General features: G+C 50.9%; 1 protein-coding gene across 3 annotated transcripts; it reads left to right on the plus strand.

Annotated features, from left to right (window-relative positions):
* Nucleotides 1–568: 568 nt before the first annotated feature.
* Nucleotides 569–14,972, plus strand: TP53 (tumor protein p53). Of its 3 annotated transcripts, none has more exons than XM_085564256.1 (11): nucleotides 569–619; nucleotides 1,072–1,157; nucleotides 1,682–1,727; nucleotides 2,728–2,985; nucleotides 5,758–5,938; nucleotides 7,422–7,534; nucleotides 9,518–9,627; nucleotides 11,045–11,166; nucleotides 12,592–12,671; nucleotides 13,284–13,369; nucleotides 14,495–14,972. In XM_085564256.1, the coding sequence occupies exons 2-11, from the start codon at nucleotides 1,099–1,101 to the stop codon at nucleotides 14,580–14,582; spliced, it is 1,143 nt and encodes a 380-aa protein (XP_085420382.1). In that variant the 5' UTR covers nucleotides 569–619; nucleotides 1,072–1,098; the 3' UTR covers nucleotides 14,583–14,972. The 3 variants fall into 3 exon arrangements, with proteins under 3 accessions (XP_085420382.1, XP_085420383.1, XP_085420384.1); XM_085564257.1 differs by having other exon boundaries at nucleotides 2,731–2,985; XM_085564258.1 differs by lacking the exons at nucleotides 569–619; nucleotides 1,072–1,157; nucleotides 1,682–1,727 and having other exon boundaries at nucleotides 2,927–3,888.
* Nucleotides 14,973–16,827: the final 1,855 nt, after the last annotated feature.

The following is a 16,827-nucleotide window of genomic DNA, read 5'->3' on the forward strand; positions in this document are numbered from 1 at the left end:
GGTTCCCAGGTGATTTGGGGGTCCCAGATGGTGGCTCCAGGTAATTGGGGGGTCCCGGGGGGGTCCTAGGTAATTGGGGGTCCCAGATGGGGGTCCCAGGTAATTGGGGGGTGCCGGGGGGAGTCCCAGGTAATTGGGGGTGGGTCCCACATGGGGGTCCTAGGTGATTGAGGGGGGTCCCAGGTGATTTGGGGGTCCCATATGGGGGCCCCAGGTAATTGGGGGTCCCGGGGGGGGGGGGTCCCTGTTAATTAATGATCGATTCCCCTCCCCCCACCGTACAAGGGGCGGCCGGGAGGGGGCGGAGCCGCCTGTTCTTGGCTCCGCCCCTTTTGCGCCCTCATTCAAGATTGCGCCGCCCACTTGCCCTCACTCAAAATGGCGCCCTCAGTTAAACCCCGCCCTCTTTTTTGCCCTCACGCAAAATGGCGCCCGCAGTGAAAACCCTCCTTCTTTCTGCCCTCACTCAAAATGGCGCCCGCCGCTGACCCCCGTTCACTCTTTGCCCTCATCAAAGATGGCGCCGCGGCTTCATCCCCCGCCCCTCGTTCCCGCCCCCGCGCGGGGCGCGCCGGGAGCGGGGAATTCCCCGGCGCGTGAGGCGCGGGAAGCACCGCAGGTACCGGGGAGGCCCCGGGGGGGTTTTGGGGGGTCCCGGGCGGATTTTGGGGGGTCCCGGGGGGTTTGGGGGACCCCGGGGGTCCGTGAGGGGCGCGGGGGTTCAGGGGGACCCCCCCAGCCCTGAGGGTTCCATGAGGGGGGGTCCCCATCGTGAGGGGCGGGGGGGAGGGGCACCCCAGAAACGGGGAGGGGGGAGGGGGAGGGTCCCCAAAATGGGGGGGGAGCCCTGAGGGGGGGGTCCCCAAAAATTTACCCCAAATTTGCCGAAATTTACCAAAATTTAGCCCAAATCGGGCGAATTTTGCTTCCGGAAAGGGGAAGGGGCGTGGCTTAAGGGAAGGGGGCGTGGCTGGGGTTGGTTTGGAGGGACCCCCACCCAAAAAAAAAAACCCAAAAATTGCATTTTTGGGGGGATTTCCCCCCAAAATTGGGGTGACCCCTCCCCCCCAGGGGTCCCCGCGCTGCCCCTCCCCCACCATGGCCGAGGACCTGGAGCCGTTCCTGGGGGGCGAAGGATTCCTGGATTTATGGAACATGTGAGATTCGGGCATTTTGGGGGAATTTGGGGGTTTTTGGGGGGTTTGGGTTTTATTTGGGTTTTTTGGGGGGAAGCTTTTGGGATTTTTTTGGTTTTGGGGGGGCTTTTCGGGGATTTTTTTTTTTTTTTTGGAGTTTATTTGGGATTTTGGGAGGGACTTTGGGGGGGGATTTTTGGATTTATTTAGAATTTTGGGGGGGATTTTTTGGGGTTTTACTTGGGATTTTTGGGAGAGCATTTTGGGTTTATTTGGGATTTTGGGGGAGATTTTTGGGTTTATTTTGGGGACTTGGTGGGATATTGGGCGTTATTTTGGGTTTATTTTGGGGTTTGGGGGGATTTTTGGGTTTTTTGGAGGAGACTTTTGGGTTTATTTTGTATTTTTGGGGGGTTTTTTGGTTTATTTTCCGTTTATTTTGGGGGTTTTGGGGGGACTTTTTGGGTTTAAATTGGTTTTTGGGGGGATTTTTGTGGTTTTGGGTTTGGTTTTGGGTTTTCTGGGTGACCTTTGACCCCTTCCAGGCTCCCCAATACCATGAATTCCTTACCTGAGGATCTGCTGGAATGGGTGAGTAAAAAGCTACAAAAAATTGGGGTAAAATCTCCAAAAAATGAGCAAAAGTCCCAAAAAAAGCATCCAAGGCAGTGGGGAACCCCAGAAGTGACTGGGGTGGTTCAAAATTCCTTCCCAAAATGGGATTTTAACCCCCCAAAAAAAAACCAGATCCCCCTAAATAACCCCAAAATTTTGGTTTCTCCCCCAAAAATAATCCCAAATCCCTCAAAAGCTCCCTAAATAACGCCAAAAACCCCAAAAATTGAATTTTTCCTCCAAAAAATCCACCAAAATTTGGATTTCTCCCCCAAAACTAATCTCAAATATCTCCAAATCCCCCTACATAACCCCAAAACCCCAAAAATTAAACTTTTCCTCAAAAAAATCCCCTAAAATCCCTAAAAATTGGATTTTTCCACCCCAAAATCCCCAAAATTTGGTTTTCTCCCCCAAAAAGTCTCCCAAATTCTCCAAAATTTGGGTTTATCCCCCCCACGTAACTCAGACCCACTAAATAACCCCAAAATGAGAATTTTCCCTAAAAAATGCTCCCAAAACCCCAAAAATTGAACTTTTTCTCAACGAAATCCCCTAAAAATCCCCAAAAATTGGTGTTTCCACCCCAAAATCCCCAAAATTTGGTTTTCTCCCCCACAAAATGCTCCCAAATCCCCCAAAATTTGGGTTTATGCCCCTGAAATAACTCAGACCCCCTAAAGAACCCCAAAGTTAGATATTTTTCCCTAAAAAATGCTCCCAAAAATCCCAAAAATTGAACTTTTTCTCAGAAAAATCATGTAAAATCCTGTAAAAATCCCCAAAAAATTTGACTGTCCCCCCTAAAATCCCCCAAAATTTTGATTTCTCCCCCCTAAACAACCCTAGACCCCTCGAAATAACCCCAAAATTTGGATTTTTCCCCCGTAAGAACCCAGACCCCCTAAATAACCCCAAAAATGGGATTTTTTTTCCCCAAAAAAATCCTGAATTTTGTGTTGTGCTCCTCCCCCAGCAGCAGCTGAGCCCCCCCGAGCCCCCCCGGGAGGGGGCGGGGCCGGCCGAGGGGGCGGGGCCAGCGGAGGGGGCGGGGCCAGCCCAGGGGGCGGGGCCAGCGGAGGGGGCGGGGCCAGCGCTGCCCCCGCCCCCCGCCGAGCCCCCCCCGCCCCTCCCCCCCTCGGCCGTGGTGCCGGCGACCGAGGACTACGGAGGGGAGCACGACTTCCGGCTGGAATTCCGGGAAACCGGCACGGCCAAGAGCGTCACCTGCACCGTGAGTGGGGAACGGGGCGAGAAACGGGGATTTGGGGAAAAAACGGGGGAAAACGGTGAAAAAACGGTGAAAAAATGAGCGAAAACGGGCAAAAAATGAGCAAAAACGGGCAAAAAATGGGAATAAAACCAGAGGGGAGAGAGTTCCGTCTGGAATTCCGGGAAACGGGAACAGCCAAGAGTGGCACCTGCACCATGAGTGGGGAACGGGGCGAGAAACGGGGGTTTGGGGAAAAAATGGGGAAAAACGGTGAAAAAATGAGCAAAAACAGTGGAAAAAATGAGCGAAAACGGGCAAAAAATGGGAATAAAACCAGAGGGGAGCACGACTTCCAGCTGGAATTCCGGGAAACGGGAACGGCCAAGAGCGTCACCTGCACCGTGAGTGGGGAACGGGGCAAGAAACGGGGATTTGGGGAAAAAACGGGGAAAAACGGTGAAAAAATGAGTGAAAACGGGCAAAAAATGAGAATAAAACCAGAGGGGAGCACGACTTCCGGCTGGAATTCCGGGAAACGGGAACGGCCAAGAGCGTCACCTGCACCGTGAGTGGGGAACGGGGCGAGAAACGGGGATTTGGGGAAAAAACGGGGAAAAAATGAGCAAAAACAGTGAAAAAATGAGCGAAAACGGGCAAAAAATGGGAATAAAACCAGAGGGGAGAGAGTTCCGGCTGGAATTCCGGGAAACGGGAACGGCCAAGAGCGTCACCTGCACCATGAGTGGGGAACGGGGCGAGAAACGGGGGTTTGGGGAAAAAATGGGGAAAAACGGTGAAAAAATGAGCAAAAACAGTGGAAAAAATGAGCGAAAACGGGCAAAAAATGGGAATAAAACCAGAGGGGAGCACGACTTCCGGCTGGAATTCCGGGAAACGGGAACGGCCAAGAGCGTCACCTGCACCGTGAGTCAAAAATGGGGCAAAAAACGGGGATTTTGGGAAAAAATGGGAGAAAATGGGGAAAAACAGGCAAAAAATGGGGAAAAACGGGCAAAAAAATGGGCAGAAATGGGGAAAAAACGGAGTCAAAATGAGAAATAACAGGGGAAGAACGAGCAAAAAAATTGGGGATAAAATGGGATAAAAATGGGGGGAAATGGGAAAAAAATGGGGTAAAAAATGGGATAAAATAGGGGAAAAGTGGGGGAAAAATGAGAATTAAAAACAGGGGAGCGCGATTTCCAGCTGGAATTCCGGGAATTGGGAATGGCCAAGAGCAGCACCTGCAGCGTGAGAGAGAAATGGGGCAAAAAACGGGAATTTTGGGAAAAATGGGGAAAAAATGGGAAAAAATGTGGAAAAAATGGGGGAAAACGGGCAAAAAATGGGGTATTTATGGAGTTTCTATTGATTCCTATGGGATTTTTTCATTTCTGGGCCAATTCCTATGGGATTTTCTCATTTCCGGGCCGATTTTCGTGGGGTTTTTTTCGTTTATTTTTAATTTTGGTGTTATTTTCTCTCCCCAGTACTTGCCCTCGCTGAACAAGCTGTTCTGGGGTGGTTTCTGTGGGGTTTATATGGGGATTTATGGATTTCTATGGGATTTCATGGATTCCTATGGGGTTTTCTCATTTCCGGGCCGATTTTCGTGGGGTTTTTTTTGTTTATTTTTAATTTTGGTGCTATTTTCTCCCGCAGTACTCCCCCTCACTGAACAAGCTGTTCTGGGGTGGTTTTTATGGGATTTCTATGGAGATTTATGGATTTCCATGGGGTTTTTATAGGATTTAATGAATTTCTATGGGATTTTTCCATTTCTGGGTCGATACCTATGGGATTTTCTCATTTCCGGGCTGATTTTCATGGGGTTTTTTTTGTTTATTTTTAATTTTGGTGTTATTTTCTCCCCCCAGTACTCACTGTCCCTGAACGAGCTGTTCTGGGGTGGTTTCTATGGGGTTTCTATGGAGATTTATGGATTTCCATGGGGTTTTTATAGGATTTAATGAATTTCTATGGGATTTTTTCATTTCTGGGTCGATACCTATGGGATTGTCTCATTTCTGGGCTGATTTTCGTGGGGTTTTTTTTGTTTATTTTTAATTTTAATGTTATTTTTTCTCCCCAGTTCTCGCCGTCCCTGAACGAGCTGTTCTGGGGTGGTTTCTATAGGATTCCTATGGGGTGCAATGGATTTCTATGGGGTTTCATGGATTCCTATGGGGTTTTCTCATTTCCGGGCCGATTTTCGTGGGGTTTTTTTCGTTTATTTTTAATTTTGGTGCTCTTTTCTCTCCCCAGTACTCACTGTCCCTGAACGAGCTGTTCTGGGGTGGTTTCTATGGGATTTCTATGGAGCTTTATGGATTTCCATGGGGTTTTTATAGGATTTAATGAATTTCTATGGGATTTTCTCATTTCCGGGCCGATTTTCGTGGGTTTTTTTTCGTTTATTTTTAATTTTGGTGCTATTTTCTCCCGCAGTACTCGCTGTCCCTGAACGAGCTGTTCTGGGGTGGTTTCTATAGGATTCCTATGGGGATTTATGGATTTCTATGGGGTTTCATGGATTCCTATGGGATTTTCTCATTTCCGGGCCGATTTTCGTGGGGTTTTTTTTCGTTTATTTTTAATTTTGGTGCTATTTTCTCTCGCAGTACTCGCCATCCCTGAACAAGCTGTTCTGGGGTGGTTTCTGTGGGGTTTATATGGGGATTTATGGATTTCTATGGGGTTTCATGGATTCCTATGGGGTTTTCTCATTTCCGGGCCGATTTTCGTGGGGTTTTTTTTGTTTATTTTTAATTTTGGTGCTATTTTCTCCCGCAGTACTCCCCCTCGCTGAACAAGCTGTTCTGCCGGCTGGCCAAGCCCTGCCCGGTGCAGGTGCGGGTGGGGGTCCCGCCGCCCCCCGGGGCGCTGCTCCGCGCCGTCGCCGTCTACAAGAAAGCCGAGCACGTGGCCGAGGTGGTGCGGAGGTGCCCCCACCACGAGCGCTGCGGCCCCGACGGTCAGGGCACACGGAAAATCGGGGAAAATTGGGGAAAAAATTGGGGGAAATTGGGGAAAAATTGGGGGAAAATTGGGGGAAAATGTGGGGTAAATTGGGGGGAAATGTGGGGTAAATTGGGGGAAAATTGGGGGAAATTTGGGGAAAAATTGGGAAAATGGGGGAAATTGGGGAAAAATTGGGGAAAATTGGGGGAAATTTTGGGGGAAAATTTGGGGAAAAATTGGGAAAAAAATGGGGAAAATTGGGGGAAATTTGGGGGGAAAATTGGGGAAAAAATGGGGAAAATTGGGGGAATTTGGGGAAAAATTTGGGAAAAAATGGGGGAAATTGGGGGAAAATTGGGGAAAATTGGGGGAAATTTTGGGGGAAAATTGGGGAAAAATTTGGGGGAAAATTGGGGGAAAAATTGGGGGAAAATTGGGGGAAAAATTGGGGGAAATTGGGGGAAATTTGGGGAAAAATTGGGAAAATGGGGGAAATTGGGGGAAAATTGGGGGAAATTTTGGGGGAAAATTGGGGAAAAAATTGGGGGAAAAAAATGGGGAAAATTGGGGGAAATTTTGGGGGAAAATTGGGGAAAAATTTGGGGAAAAATTGGGGGGAAAATGAGGGGGAAATTGGGGGGAAATTTGGGGGAAATTGGGGAAAAATTTGGGGGAAATTGGGAAAAAATTTGGGGAAAAATTTGGGGGAAATGTAGAAAATTAGGGGAAAATGGGGGGGAAATTGGGGGGAAAACTGGGAAAAAATTTGGGGGAAATTGGGGAACATTGTGGAAAAAAAATTGGGGGGAAAATATAAAAAATTGGGGAAAATTGTGGAAAAAAATTGAGAAAAATTTGGGGGAAAATGTTAAAACTTGGGGAAAAATGTTGGAAATCAGGGGAAATTGGGGGAAAAAAAAGGGGGGGGATTGTAAAAAGCTGAAGAAAAAGATTGGAGGAAATTGTAGGAAAAACTGGGTGAAATTGAAAAAAAAGAGGGAAAAAAGTGGGGGGAATTGGGAATTTTAGGAAAAATTGGGGGAAATTGAAAAAAATTGGAGAAAAAATAGGGGGGATTGTGAGGAAAATTTGGGAATTGTGAAAAGAATGTGGGAGCTGATTTTGGGGTGTTGGAGCTGATTTTGGGGGTGATTTCAGAGGTGATTATGGGATTTTAGGATTGATTTTGGGGTTATTTATGGGGTTTTAAGGTTGATTTTGGGCTGATTTTGGAGCTGATTTTGGGGCTGATTTTGGTATTTTAATGTTGATTTTGGGGCTGATTTTGGGGCTGATTCTGTTATTTTAATGTTGATTTTGGGGCTGATTCTGTTATTTTAATGTTGATTTTGGGGCTGATTTTGGGACTGATTCTGTTATTTTAATGTTGATTTTGGAGCTGATTTTGGGCTGATTTTGGTGTTGATTTTGGGGTTATTTTGGGCGTTTTACGTTGATTTTGGAGCTGATTTTGGGGTTTTTTGGGGTCTCCCCAGGCAATGCCCCCGCCCAGCACCTGATCCGGGTGGAGGGGAACCCCCAGGCCCGGTACCACGACGACGAAACCACCAAGAGACACAGCGTGGCCGTGCCCTACGAACCCCCTGAGGTACCCCAAAAAACCCCCAAAAAACCAAAAAAAACCCCCAAAAACAAACAAACAAAAAAAACCCCAAAAAAATCCAAAAAAAAATCCCCCCAAAAATCCCCAAATCCCCACAGAAACCCCAATAAAAACCCCAAAATCCCATCACAGACACAGCGTGGCCGTGCCCTACGAACCCCCTGAGGTACCCCAAAAACCCCAAAAAACCCCAAAAAATCCCAAAAAGCAAAAAAAAACGAGTCCCAAAAAAATCCCCCAAAAAACCCCAAATCCCCACAGAAACCCCAATAAAAACCCCAAAATCCCATCACAGACACAGCGTGGCCGTGCCCTACGAACCCCCTGAGGTACCCCAAAAACCCCAAAAAATCCAAAAAAGCAAAAAAAAACGAGTCCCAAAAAAATCCCCCAAAAAATCCCCCCAAAAATCCCCAAATCCCCACAGAAACCCCAATAAAAACCCCAAAATCCCATCACTGACACAGCATGGCCGTGCCCTACAAACCCCCTGAGGTACCCCAAAAAATCCCCAAAAAATCCCAAAAAGCAAAAAAAAAACCAAATCCCCCAAAAAATCCCCCCAAAAACCCCCAAATCCCCACAGAAACCCCAATAAAAACGCCAAAATCCCATCACAGACACAGCGTGGCCGTGCCCTACGAACCCCCTGAGGTACCCCAAAAAAAACCAAAAAATCCCCAAAAATCCCAAAAATAAAAAAACAACAAATCCAAAAAAAAAATCCTCCCAAAAAAACCCAAATCCCCACAGAAACCCCAATAAAAACCCCAAAATCCCATCACAGACACAGCGTGGCCGTGCCCTACAAACCCCCTGAGGTACCCCAAAAACCCCAAAAAATCCCCAAAAATCCCCAAAATTTCCAAAAAAAAAACCAAATCCCAAAAAAATCCTCCCAAAAAACCCCAAATCCCCACAGAAATCCCCAATAAAAACCCCCAGATCCCAAATAAAACCTCAAAATCCCAAATAAAAACCCAAAAATCCCAAATAAAAACCCCAAAATCCCAAACAAAAACCCAAAAATCCCAAAACTCCCCCTCACAGTTGTGGCCCTCTCATTCCCAGCTGGTTTTGGGATTTTTTGGGGTTTTTTTTTTGGGTGGTTTTGGGGTTCTTTTGGGTTGTTTTTTTAGGGTTTTTTGGGTGGTTTCAGGTTTTTTTGGGGGTGGTTTTGTGGTGATTTTGGGGTGGTTTTTTGGGTGATTTTGTAATCATTTTGGGGTGTTTTTGGGGTGTTTTTGTGGTGGTTCTGGGGTTGTTTTTTGGGTGATTTTGTATAATTTTGGGCTGATTTGGGGCTGATTTTGGGGTGCTTTTGGATGATTTCAGGTTTTTTTGGGGGTGTTTTTTAGGTGGTTTTGGGGTTTATTTCAGGGTTGTTTTTTGGGTGGTTTTGGGATAATTTTGGGGTGGTTTTGTGGTGATTTTGGGCTGGTTTTGGGCTGTTTTTTGAGGTGTGTTTTAGGTGGTTTTGAGATTTCTTTCAGGGTGGTTTTGGGTTGTTTTTTGGGGTGTTTTCTAGGTGGTTTTGGGTTTATTTCAGGGTTGTTTTTTAGGTGATTTTGGGCTGGCTTTGGGCTGATTTTTGGGCTGTTTTTTGGGTATTTTGGGCTGTTTTTCGGGCTGTTTTTTAGGTGGTTTTGGGGTTTATTTCAGGGCGGTTTTGTGGTGATTTTGGGCTGGTTTGGGGTCATTTTTGGGCTGTTTTTTGGGTATTTTGGGCTGGTTCTTGGGGTGTTTTTTAGGTGGTTTTGGGGTTTATTTCAGGGTGGTTTTGTGGTGATTTTGGGCTGGTTTTGGGTCGGTTTTGGGCTGTTTTTTGGGTGTTTTGGGCTGTTTTCCGGGCTGTTTTTTAGGTGGTTTTGGGGTCTATTTCAGGGCGGTTTTGTGGTGATTTTGGGCTGGTTTGGGGTCGTTTTTGGGCTGTTTTTTGGGGCTCTAACCCCTCTCCCCCGCTGCCAGGTGGGCTCGGAGTGCACCACGGTTCTCTACAACTTCATGTGCAACAGTTCCTGCATGGGGGGCATGAACCGCCGGCCCATCCTCACCATCCTCACCCTGGAGGGGCCAGGGTGAGCCAAAAAACCCCAAAACATCCCCAAAAAAACTCCAGAAATACCCCAAAACACAGGAGCCATCACCCTAAAAACATGCGAGCTCTAACCCCAAAAAATTGGGATGTTTACCCCAAAAAAATGGATTTTTTTGGTCAAAAATCTCATTTTTTCTGCCATAAAATCTGGTTCTTCTGGGTCCGAAAATAGGGCATTTGTCACTCTGGAATTTGGGTTCTTGCATCCCCAAAATTTAGGATCTCTCACCCAAAAAAAAGGGGGTTTTGCCCCAAAATCTTGGGTTTTTTGCCAAAAAAAATCAGGTTTTTTGCCCAAAAATGTGGGGATTTCTGCCCTATAATCCATTTATTCCGGCCATAAAAATGCAGAATCCTTTGGAAATATTTCAAGGGGGTCCTAAATGGTTTTGGGGTGGATTTTGGGGTGTCCCCGGCTGGATTTTGGGGTGGTTTTGGCTGATTTTGGGGTCCCCAATCCCATTTTTAGGGGTCAGATCCTGGGCCGGCGCTGTTTCGAGGTTCGGGTCTGGCCCGATTTTGGGGTTCCTGGGTGGTTCTGGGAGGGGTTTTTGGGGTGCCCCAGGTTTTGGGGTGTCCTCGGCTGGATTTTGGGGTGATTTTGGCTGATTTCGGGGTGGTTTTGGGGTCATTTTGTGTGATTTTGGGGTCCCCGGTCCCTTTTTTAGAGGTCAGATCCTTCCCAGGTGCTGTTTCGAGGTTCGGTTCTGCTCCAATTTTAGGTTTCTGGGTGGGGTTTTGGGGTTCCTGGGAGGGGTTTTTGGGGTGCCCCAGGTTTTGGGGTGTCCCCGGCTGGATTTTGGGGTGATTTTGGCTGATTTTGGGGTGGTTTTGGGGTCATTTTGTGTGATTTTGGGGTCCCCGGTCCCTTTTTTAGAGGTCAGATCCTTCTCAGGCACTGTTTCAAAGTTCGGTTCTGCTCCAATTTTGGGTTCCTGGGTAGGGTTTTTGGGGTCCTGGGAGGGGTTTTTGGGGTGCCCCAGGTTTTGGGGTGTCCCCGGCTGGGTTTTGGGGTGATTTTGGCTGATTCTGGGGTCCCCAATCCCGTTTTTAGGGGTCAGATCCTGGGCCAGCGCTGTTTCGAGGTTCGGGTCTGGCCCGATTTCGGGTTCCTGGGTAGGGATTTTGGGGTTCCTGGGAGGGGTTTTTGGGGTGCCCCAGGTTTTGGGGTGTCCCCGGCTGGATTTTGGGGTGATTTTGGCTGATTTTGGGGTGTTTCTGGCTGATGCAGGGGTCAGATCCTGGGCTGGCGCTGTTTTGAGGTTCGGGTCTGCCCCGATTTTGGGGTTTTTGGGGTTCCTGGGAGGGGTTTTTGGGGTGCCCCAGGTTTTGGGGTGTCCCCGGCTGGGTTTTGGGGTGATTTTGGCTGATTTTGGGGTCCCCAATCCCGTTTTTAGGGGTCAGATCCTGGGCCGGCGCTGTTTCGAGGTTCGGGTCTGCGCCTGCCCCGGCCGCGATCGGCGCCACGAGGAGGAGACGCAGCGCAAAGGGGGCGGGGCCGGGGGCGGGGCCAAGAGAGGTGAGGGCGGGGCCGGGGGAAAGGGGGCGGGGCCAAGGGAGGTGAGGGGCGGGGCCAAGAGATGTGAGGGCGGGGCCAATGGAGGAAAGGGGCGGGGCCAAGAGAGGTGAGGGCGGGGCCAAGGGAGGAAAGGGGCGGGGCCAAGAGAGGAGAGGGCGGGGCCAGGGGAAAGGGGAGGGGCCAAAAGAGTTGAGGGCGGGGCCAAGGGAGGTGAGGGCGGGGCCGGGGGAAGGGGCGGGGTCGGGGAGGAAAGGGGCGGGGCCAGAGCAGGAAAAGGGCGGGGCCAAGTGAAATGAGGGCGGGGCCAAGAGAGGTGAGGGCGGGGCCAAGGGAGGTGAGGGAGGGGACAGGGGAGGGAAGGGGCGGGGCCAAGGGAGGTGAGGGCAGGGCCTGAGCAGGAGAGGGGCGGGGCCAAGGGAGGAAATGGGCAGGTCCAATGTAGATGAGGGCGGGGCCTGAGCAGGAAACGGGCGGGGCCTGAGTGAGGGGGCGGGGCCAAGAGATGAGGGAGGGGTCAGGGGGCGTGGCCAAGGGATGTGAGGGTGGGGCCTGAGCAGGAGAGGGGCGGGGCCAAGGGAGGAAATGGGCAGGTCCAATGTAGATGAGGGTGGGGCCAGAGCAAGGGGGCGGGGCCTAAATGGGAGAGGGGTGGGGCCAATAGAGATGAGGGCGGGGCCTGAGTTTGGATGGGGTGGGGCATGATCTGAGAAATGGGCGGGGCTAAGGGGCGCAAGGGCGGGGCCTGAGCGAGGGGGCGGGGTGTGAGCAGGAGAGGGGCGTGGCCAAGGGAAATGAGGGGGATGCCTGAGCAAGGGGGCGGGACCAAGGGAGCTGAGGGCGGGGCCAAAGTCAAAAATGGGTGGAGTCAAGTAAGGCGAGGGTGGGGCCTGAGCAGGAATGGGGCGTGGCTAAAGAAGGAGAGGGCGGGGCCTGGGTGGGTGTGGCCTGGTGGGTGTGGCCTGATCCAGAGTGGGTGGGGCTAAATGAGGTGAGGGTGTGGCTTAACCTTAGGGGGCATGGCCTAAATATGGTAATTATGCAGTGGGTGTGGCCTAGAACGGGGTGGAGGTGTGGTTAATAGTGGGGTGGGGCTTGTGGCTGGGTGTGGCCCAGGTGGGCGTGGTCAATTCTGGCAGGGGTGGAGCTAAAAGGTGATTGGGTGTGGTCAGGTGGGCGTGGTCTATGCAAATATGAAGGGGAGGGGCCAATTCAGGGGGTGGGGTCTAAAGGGGGAGGGTTTGGCCAAATGATTCCTTTGGGGCGGGGCTAAACTGGGTGTGGGCTAAAGGGTGTGGTCTGATATGCTAATGAGCAGGTGGGGTGATGAATAATGGGCGTGGCCTGCTCAGGGAGCCGCCGGGGATTTTGGGGGGGGTCTCGGGGGCCATTTTGGGGGTCCCTGAGCCCCCCCTGCCCCTCCCCCAGCGCTGCCCCCCCCGGCTGAGGCCGCCGAGAGCTCCAAGAAACGAGTCCAGGACCCCGACGAGGAAATCTTCTACCTGCCCGTGCGTCGGGGCCCGGGGAGATTTGGGGTCCCAGGGGGAAATTTGGGGTCCCAAGGGGGAAACCTGGGGTCCCAGTGTGACAATTTGGGGTCCTAGGGGGAAATTTCGGGTTCCAGGAGAGATTTTAGGTGTCCCATGGGGGAAATTTGGGGTCTCAAATAAAAAATTTGGGGTCCCAGGGGGAAATTTGGGGTCCCAGAAGAGAAATTTGGGGTCCCAGTGTGACAATTTGGGGTCCCAAGGGGGAAATTTGGGGCCCCAAGCGGGGAAATTTGGGGTCCCAGAGTGACAATTTGGGGTCTCTAAAGCTGTGTCCATCTTCCCTATGACCCAAAATTTTGGGGGGATCCCTGGGGGGTGATCAGTCAATTTTGGGGGGATCCCTGGGGGGTGATCAGTCAATTTTGGGGGGATCCCTGGGGGGTGATCAGTCGTTTTTGGGGGGGTCCCTGGTGGGTTTCCACCCATTTTTGGGGGTCCCTGGGGGTTTCCATCCCTTTTTGGGGGGTCCCTGGGGGTTTCCATCCCTTTTTGGGGGTCCCTGGGGGTTTCCATCCCTCGGGGCTCCCCTGACCCCGTTTTTGGGGTTTTTTTGGGGTTTTTGGGGTCCAGGTGCGGGGCCGGCAGCGCTTCGAGATGTTCCGGATGGTCAACGAGGCCCTGGAGGCCACGTTCGGGGGGGGCCCCGCACCCCGAAAGTGAGACACCCCTCCCTGGGGGGCTGGGGTCATTTTGGGGGGGGTTAGGGGGGTTTGGAGTCAATTTGGGGGGGCTGGGAGGGACCAGGGGTCACTTTGGGGTAATTTTGGGGGTAATTGGGGTCTCATTCTGGGGGGTTAGGGAGATTTGGGGGGGTTAGGATAATTTTGGGGGATTTGGGGTCATTTTGGGGGATTTGGGTCACTTTGGGAAGGCTGGGAGGGGTCTGGGGTCATTTTGGGGGAGTTGGGGGGCCTCGGGGTCACTTTGGGGGGGAATTAGGGGTCATTTTGGGGGGGGTTGGGGTAATTTTGGGCGGTTTTGGGGTCATTTGGGGGGGGTTGGGGTCATTTTGGGGGGATTTGGGTTCATTTTGGGGGGGGCTTGGGGAGTTATGAGGTCACTTTTGGGGGGTTTAGGGTCATTTTGGGGGGTTTGGGGTCACTTTGAGAGTTTTGGGCTCATTTTGGGAGGATTTGGGATCATTTTGGGGGGGTTTGGTGTCATTTCAGGGGGTTTTGGGGTCACTTTGGGGGGTTTGGGGGGGGTTGAGGAGGTTTGGGGGGGCTTTTGTTTACTTTTGGGGGTTTGGAGTCACTTTGGGACAGTCTGGGGGTCCCTTTTTGGGGTTTTTTGGGGGAAATTTGGGACTTGAGGATTTCGGTGTCACTCTGGGCTTTCCTTTTCGGGTTTTTTTGGGGGGAATTTGGGACAGTGGGGTTTTGGGGGTCCCTTTTGGGGGGAATTTGGGACTCGAGGATTTCGCTGTTACTCTGGGCTTTCATTTTGGGGTTTTTTGGGGGGAATTTGGGACTCGAGGATTTTGGGGTCACCCTGGCTGTCATTTTTGGGGGTTTTTCGGGAGAATTTTAAACTCTGGCATTTTGGGGGTCCCTTTTGGGGGGAAATTTGGGACTCAAGGATTTCGGTGTCACTCTGGGCTTTCCTTTTCGGGTTTTTTGGGGGAAATTTGGGACTCGAGGATTTTGGTGTCACTCTGGGCTTTCCTTTTTGGGTTTTTTTGGGGGGAATTTGGGACTGTGGGCTTTTGGGGGTCCTTTTTGGGGGGAATTTGGGACTCGAGGATTTTGGGGGGGGGGTCCCTGACTCTCCCCTCCCCCCAGGAGCAGGAGGCGCCGCCCGCGGGGGGAGGGGCGGGTGCCCCGTGGGAAGAAGCTGCTGCTCAAGGGGGAGTCGGGGGAGTCGGACTGACCACGCCCCCTCCCTGAGGCCACGCCCCTTTTGCTGGAGGCCACGCCCATCACCTACAAGCCACGCCCCTTCTGACCACACCCACCCACTCCTGATTCCCATTGGCCCACGCGTCCCTTGTAGCCCCGCCCACTTTCCCTGTGTAGCCCCTCCCACTGTTAGCCACGCCCACCCATCAATCACTGCTGTAGCCACGCCCCCGCCGTTAGCCACGCCCCTTCCCATTATAATCACTTCACTGTAGCCACGCCCACACGATTTGCGCCCCGCCCCCTGAATTAGTCAAGCCACGCCCCCATCCTGCATGACGTCACTGCTTGGCCACGCCCCCCGCGCGTTTTTAATGTTTTTTTATACAATAAAGGAATTTTTTATAGCGCCCCTCCCCCACCCCGGCGTCCGGCGGGAAACTGGGGTTTGGGGGTGTTTAATTGGGGGTTTTAATTTGAGGGGGTAATTGAGGGTGTTAATTAGGGGGTGTTAATTGGGGGTGTTAATTGGGGGGTGTAAATTTGTGGGGTTTCATTGAGGGGTTAATTGGGGCCTGTTAATGGGGGGGTTGTTAATTACGAGTGTTAATTGGGGGGATGTTGAGGGGTTAATTGGGGGTTGTTAATTAGCGGGGTTAATTGGGGGGGCGCTAGTTCGCGGGGTATTAATTGGGGGGTGTTAATTAGCGGAGTATTAATTTTGGGGTGTTAATTTGCGGGGTTAATTGGGGGTGTTAATTGGTTCATTGCCCCGATGACGTCACTGCCCAGGCCCCGCCCCCTGCCGGGAGGGGGAGGGGACCCCATGTCCCGGCGCTAATGAGCTCATTAAGGCTCATTAAGGGCCCAACCCCCCCCCGTGGCCTAATTAACACCCCCGGGGGGGGGGGGGGGCTGGTGGGAGGAGGAAAATCAGGAAAAAAAAGGAAAAATCACGAAAAACGGGAAAAATCAGGAAAGAAAGGGAAAAATCAGCTAAAACTGGCAAAAATCGACAGAAAACAGCAAAAATCAAGAAAAACCGGCAAAAATCAGGAAAAAACTGCAAAAATCAGGAAAAAACGGCAAAAATCAACAGAAAATGGCAAAAATCAACAGAAAACAGCAGAAAACAGCTAAAACCAGCAAAAATCACGTATAAAGCAACAGAAAACGGCAAAAATCAACACAAACCGCAAAAATTACCTAAAAATCAACAAAACCCGGCAAAAATCAACTAAAAATCAACAGAAAACAGCAAAAGTCAACAGAAAAACACAAAAAATCAAGAGAAAATGGCAAAAATCAAGAAAAAACCAAAAAAACCCAGCAAAAATCAGCAAAACACAGAAAAAAGTCAGCAGAAAACATAAAAAATAAACAAAATGCACAAAAAACCAAATAAACAAAACCCCGAACAAAAATATAGCAAAAGCTAGCAAAAAACAACAAAAAACACCTCAAAAATCAACAGAAAACAGCAAAAAGCAACAGAAACCAGGAAAAAAATCAACAGAAATCAACAAAACCCCCCAAAAAACCAACAAACCCAAAAACCCGAAATCTAAACCCAAAAAATCAACAAACAAACCCAAAAAAATCCCAGAATTCACCTCGAGTGGCGGCCATCTTGGTGTGCCGGCGGCCATCTTGCTCCCGCTCCTGCATCATGGCCGCCATCTTGTTTGCCGCGCCCACAACCGCTGGCGGCCATCTTGGTCCTTATCCCAACACCCACGGCGGCCATCTTGGCAGGCAGCCATCTTGGGCCTTATTGGCTCACCCACGGTGGCCATCTTGGTCTTCATCGCCACACCCACAGCGGCCATTTTGGTCCTTATCCCCAAACCCATGGCAGCCATCTTGTTCTTTATCCCTTCAATCATAGTGGCCATGTTGGCAAGCCGCCATCTTGGTCCTTATCCCCTTGCCCACAGCGGCCATCTTATTTGGTGGCCATCTTGGTCCTTATTCCCACACCCATGGCGGCCATCTTGGTCTTTATTCCCTCAAGCATAGTGGCTATCTTGGCAGGCGGCCATCTTGGTCCTTATCCCAACACCCATGACGGCCATCTTGGTCTTTATCCACTCACCCACAGCGGCCATCTTGGTCTTTATCCCCTCATGCACAGCGGCCATCTTGGTCCTTATCCCCTCACCCACGGCGGCCATCTTGGCAGGCATCCCGGCAGCCATCTTGGCAGGCGGCCATCTTGCCCTCCCCCAATATCATCAATCGACCTCCCAACCCCCCAGAAACCCCCAAAACTCCCC

Source organism: Lonchura striata, chromosome 32 (genome assembly GCF_050655825.1).
Source record: "Lonchura striata isolate lonStrDom1 chromosome 32, ASM5065582v1, whole genome shotgun sequence".
NCBI lineage: Eukaryota > Metazoa > Chordata > Aves > Passeriformes > Estrildidae > Lonchura > Lonchura striata.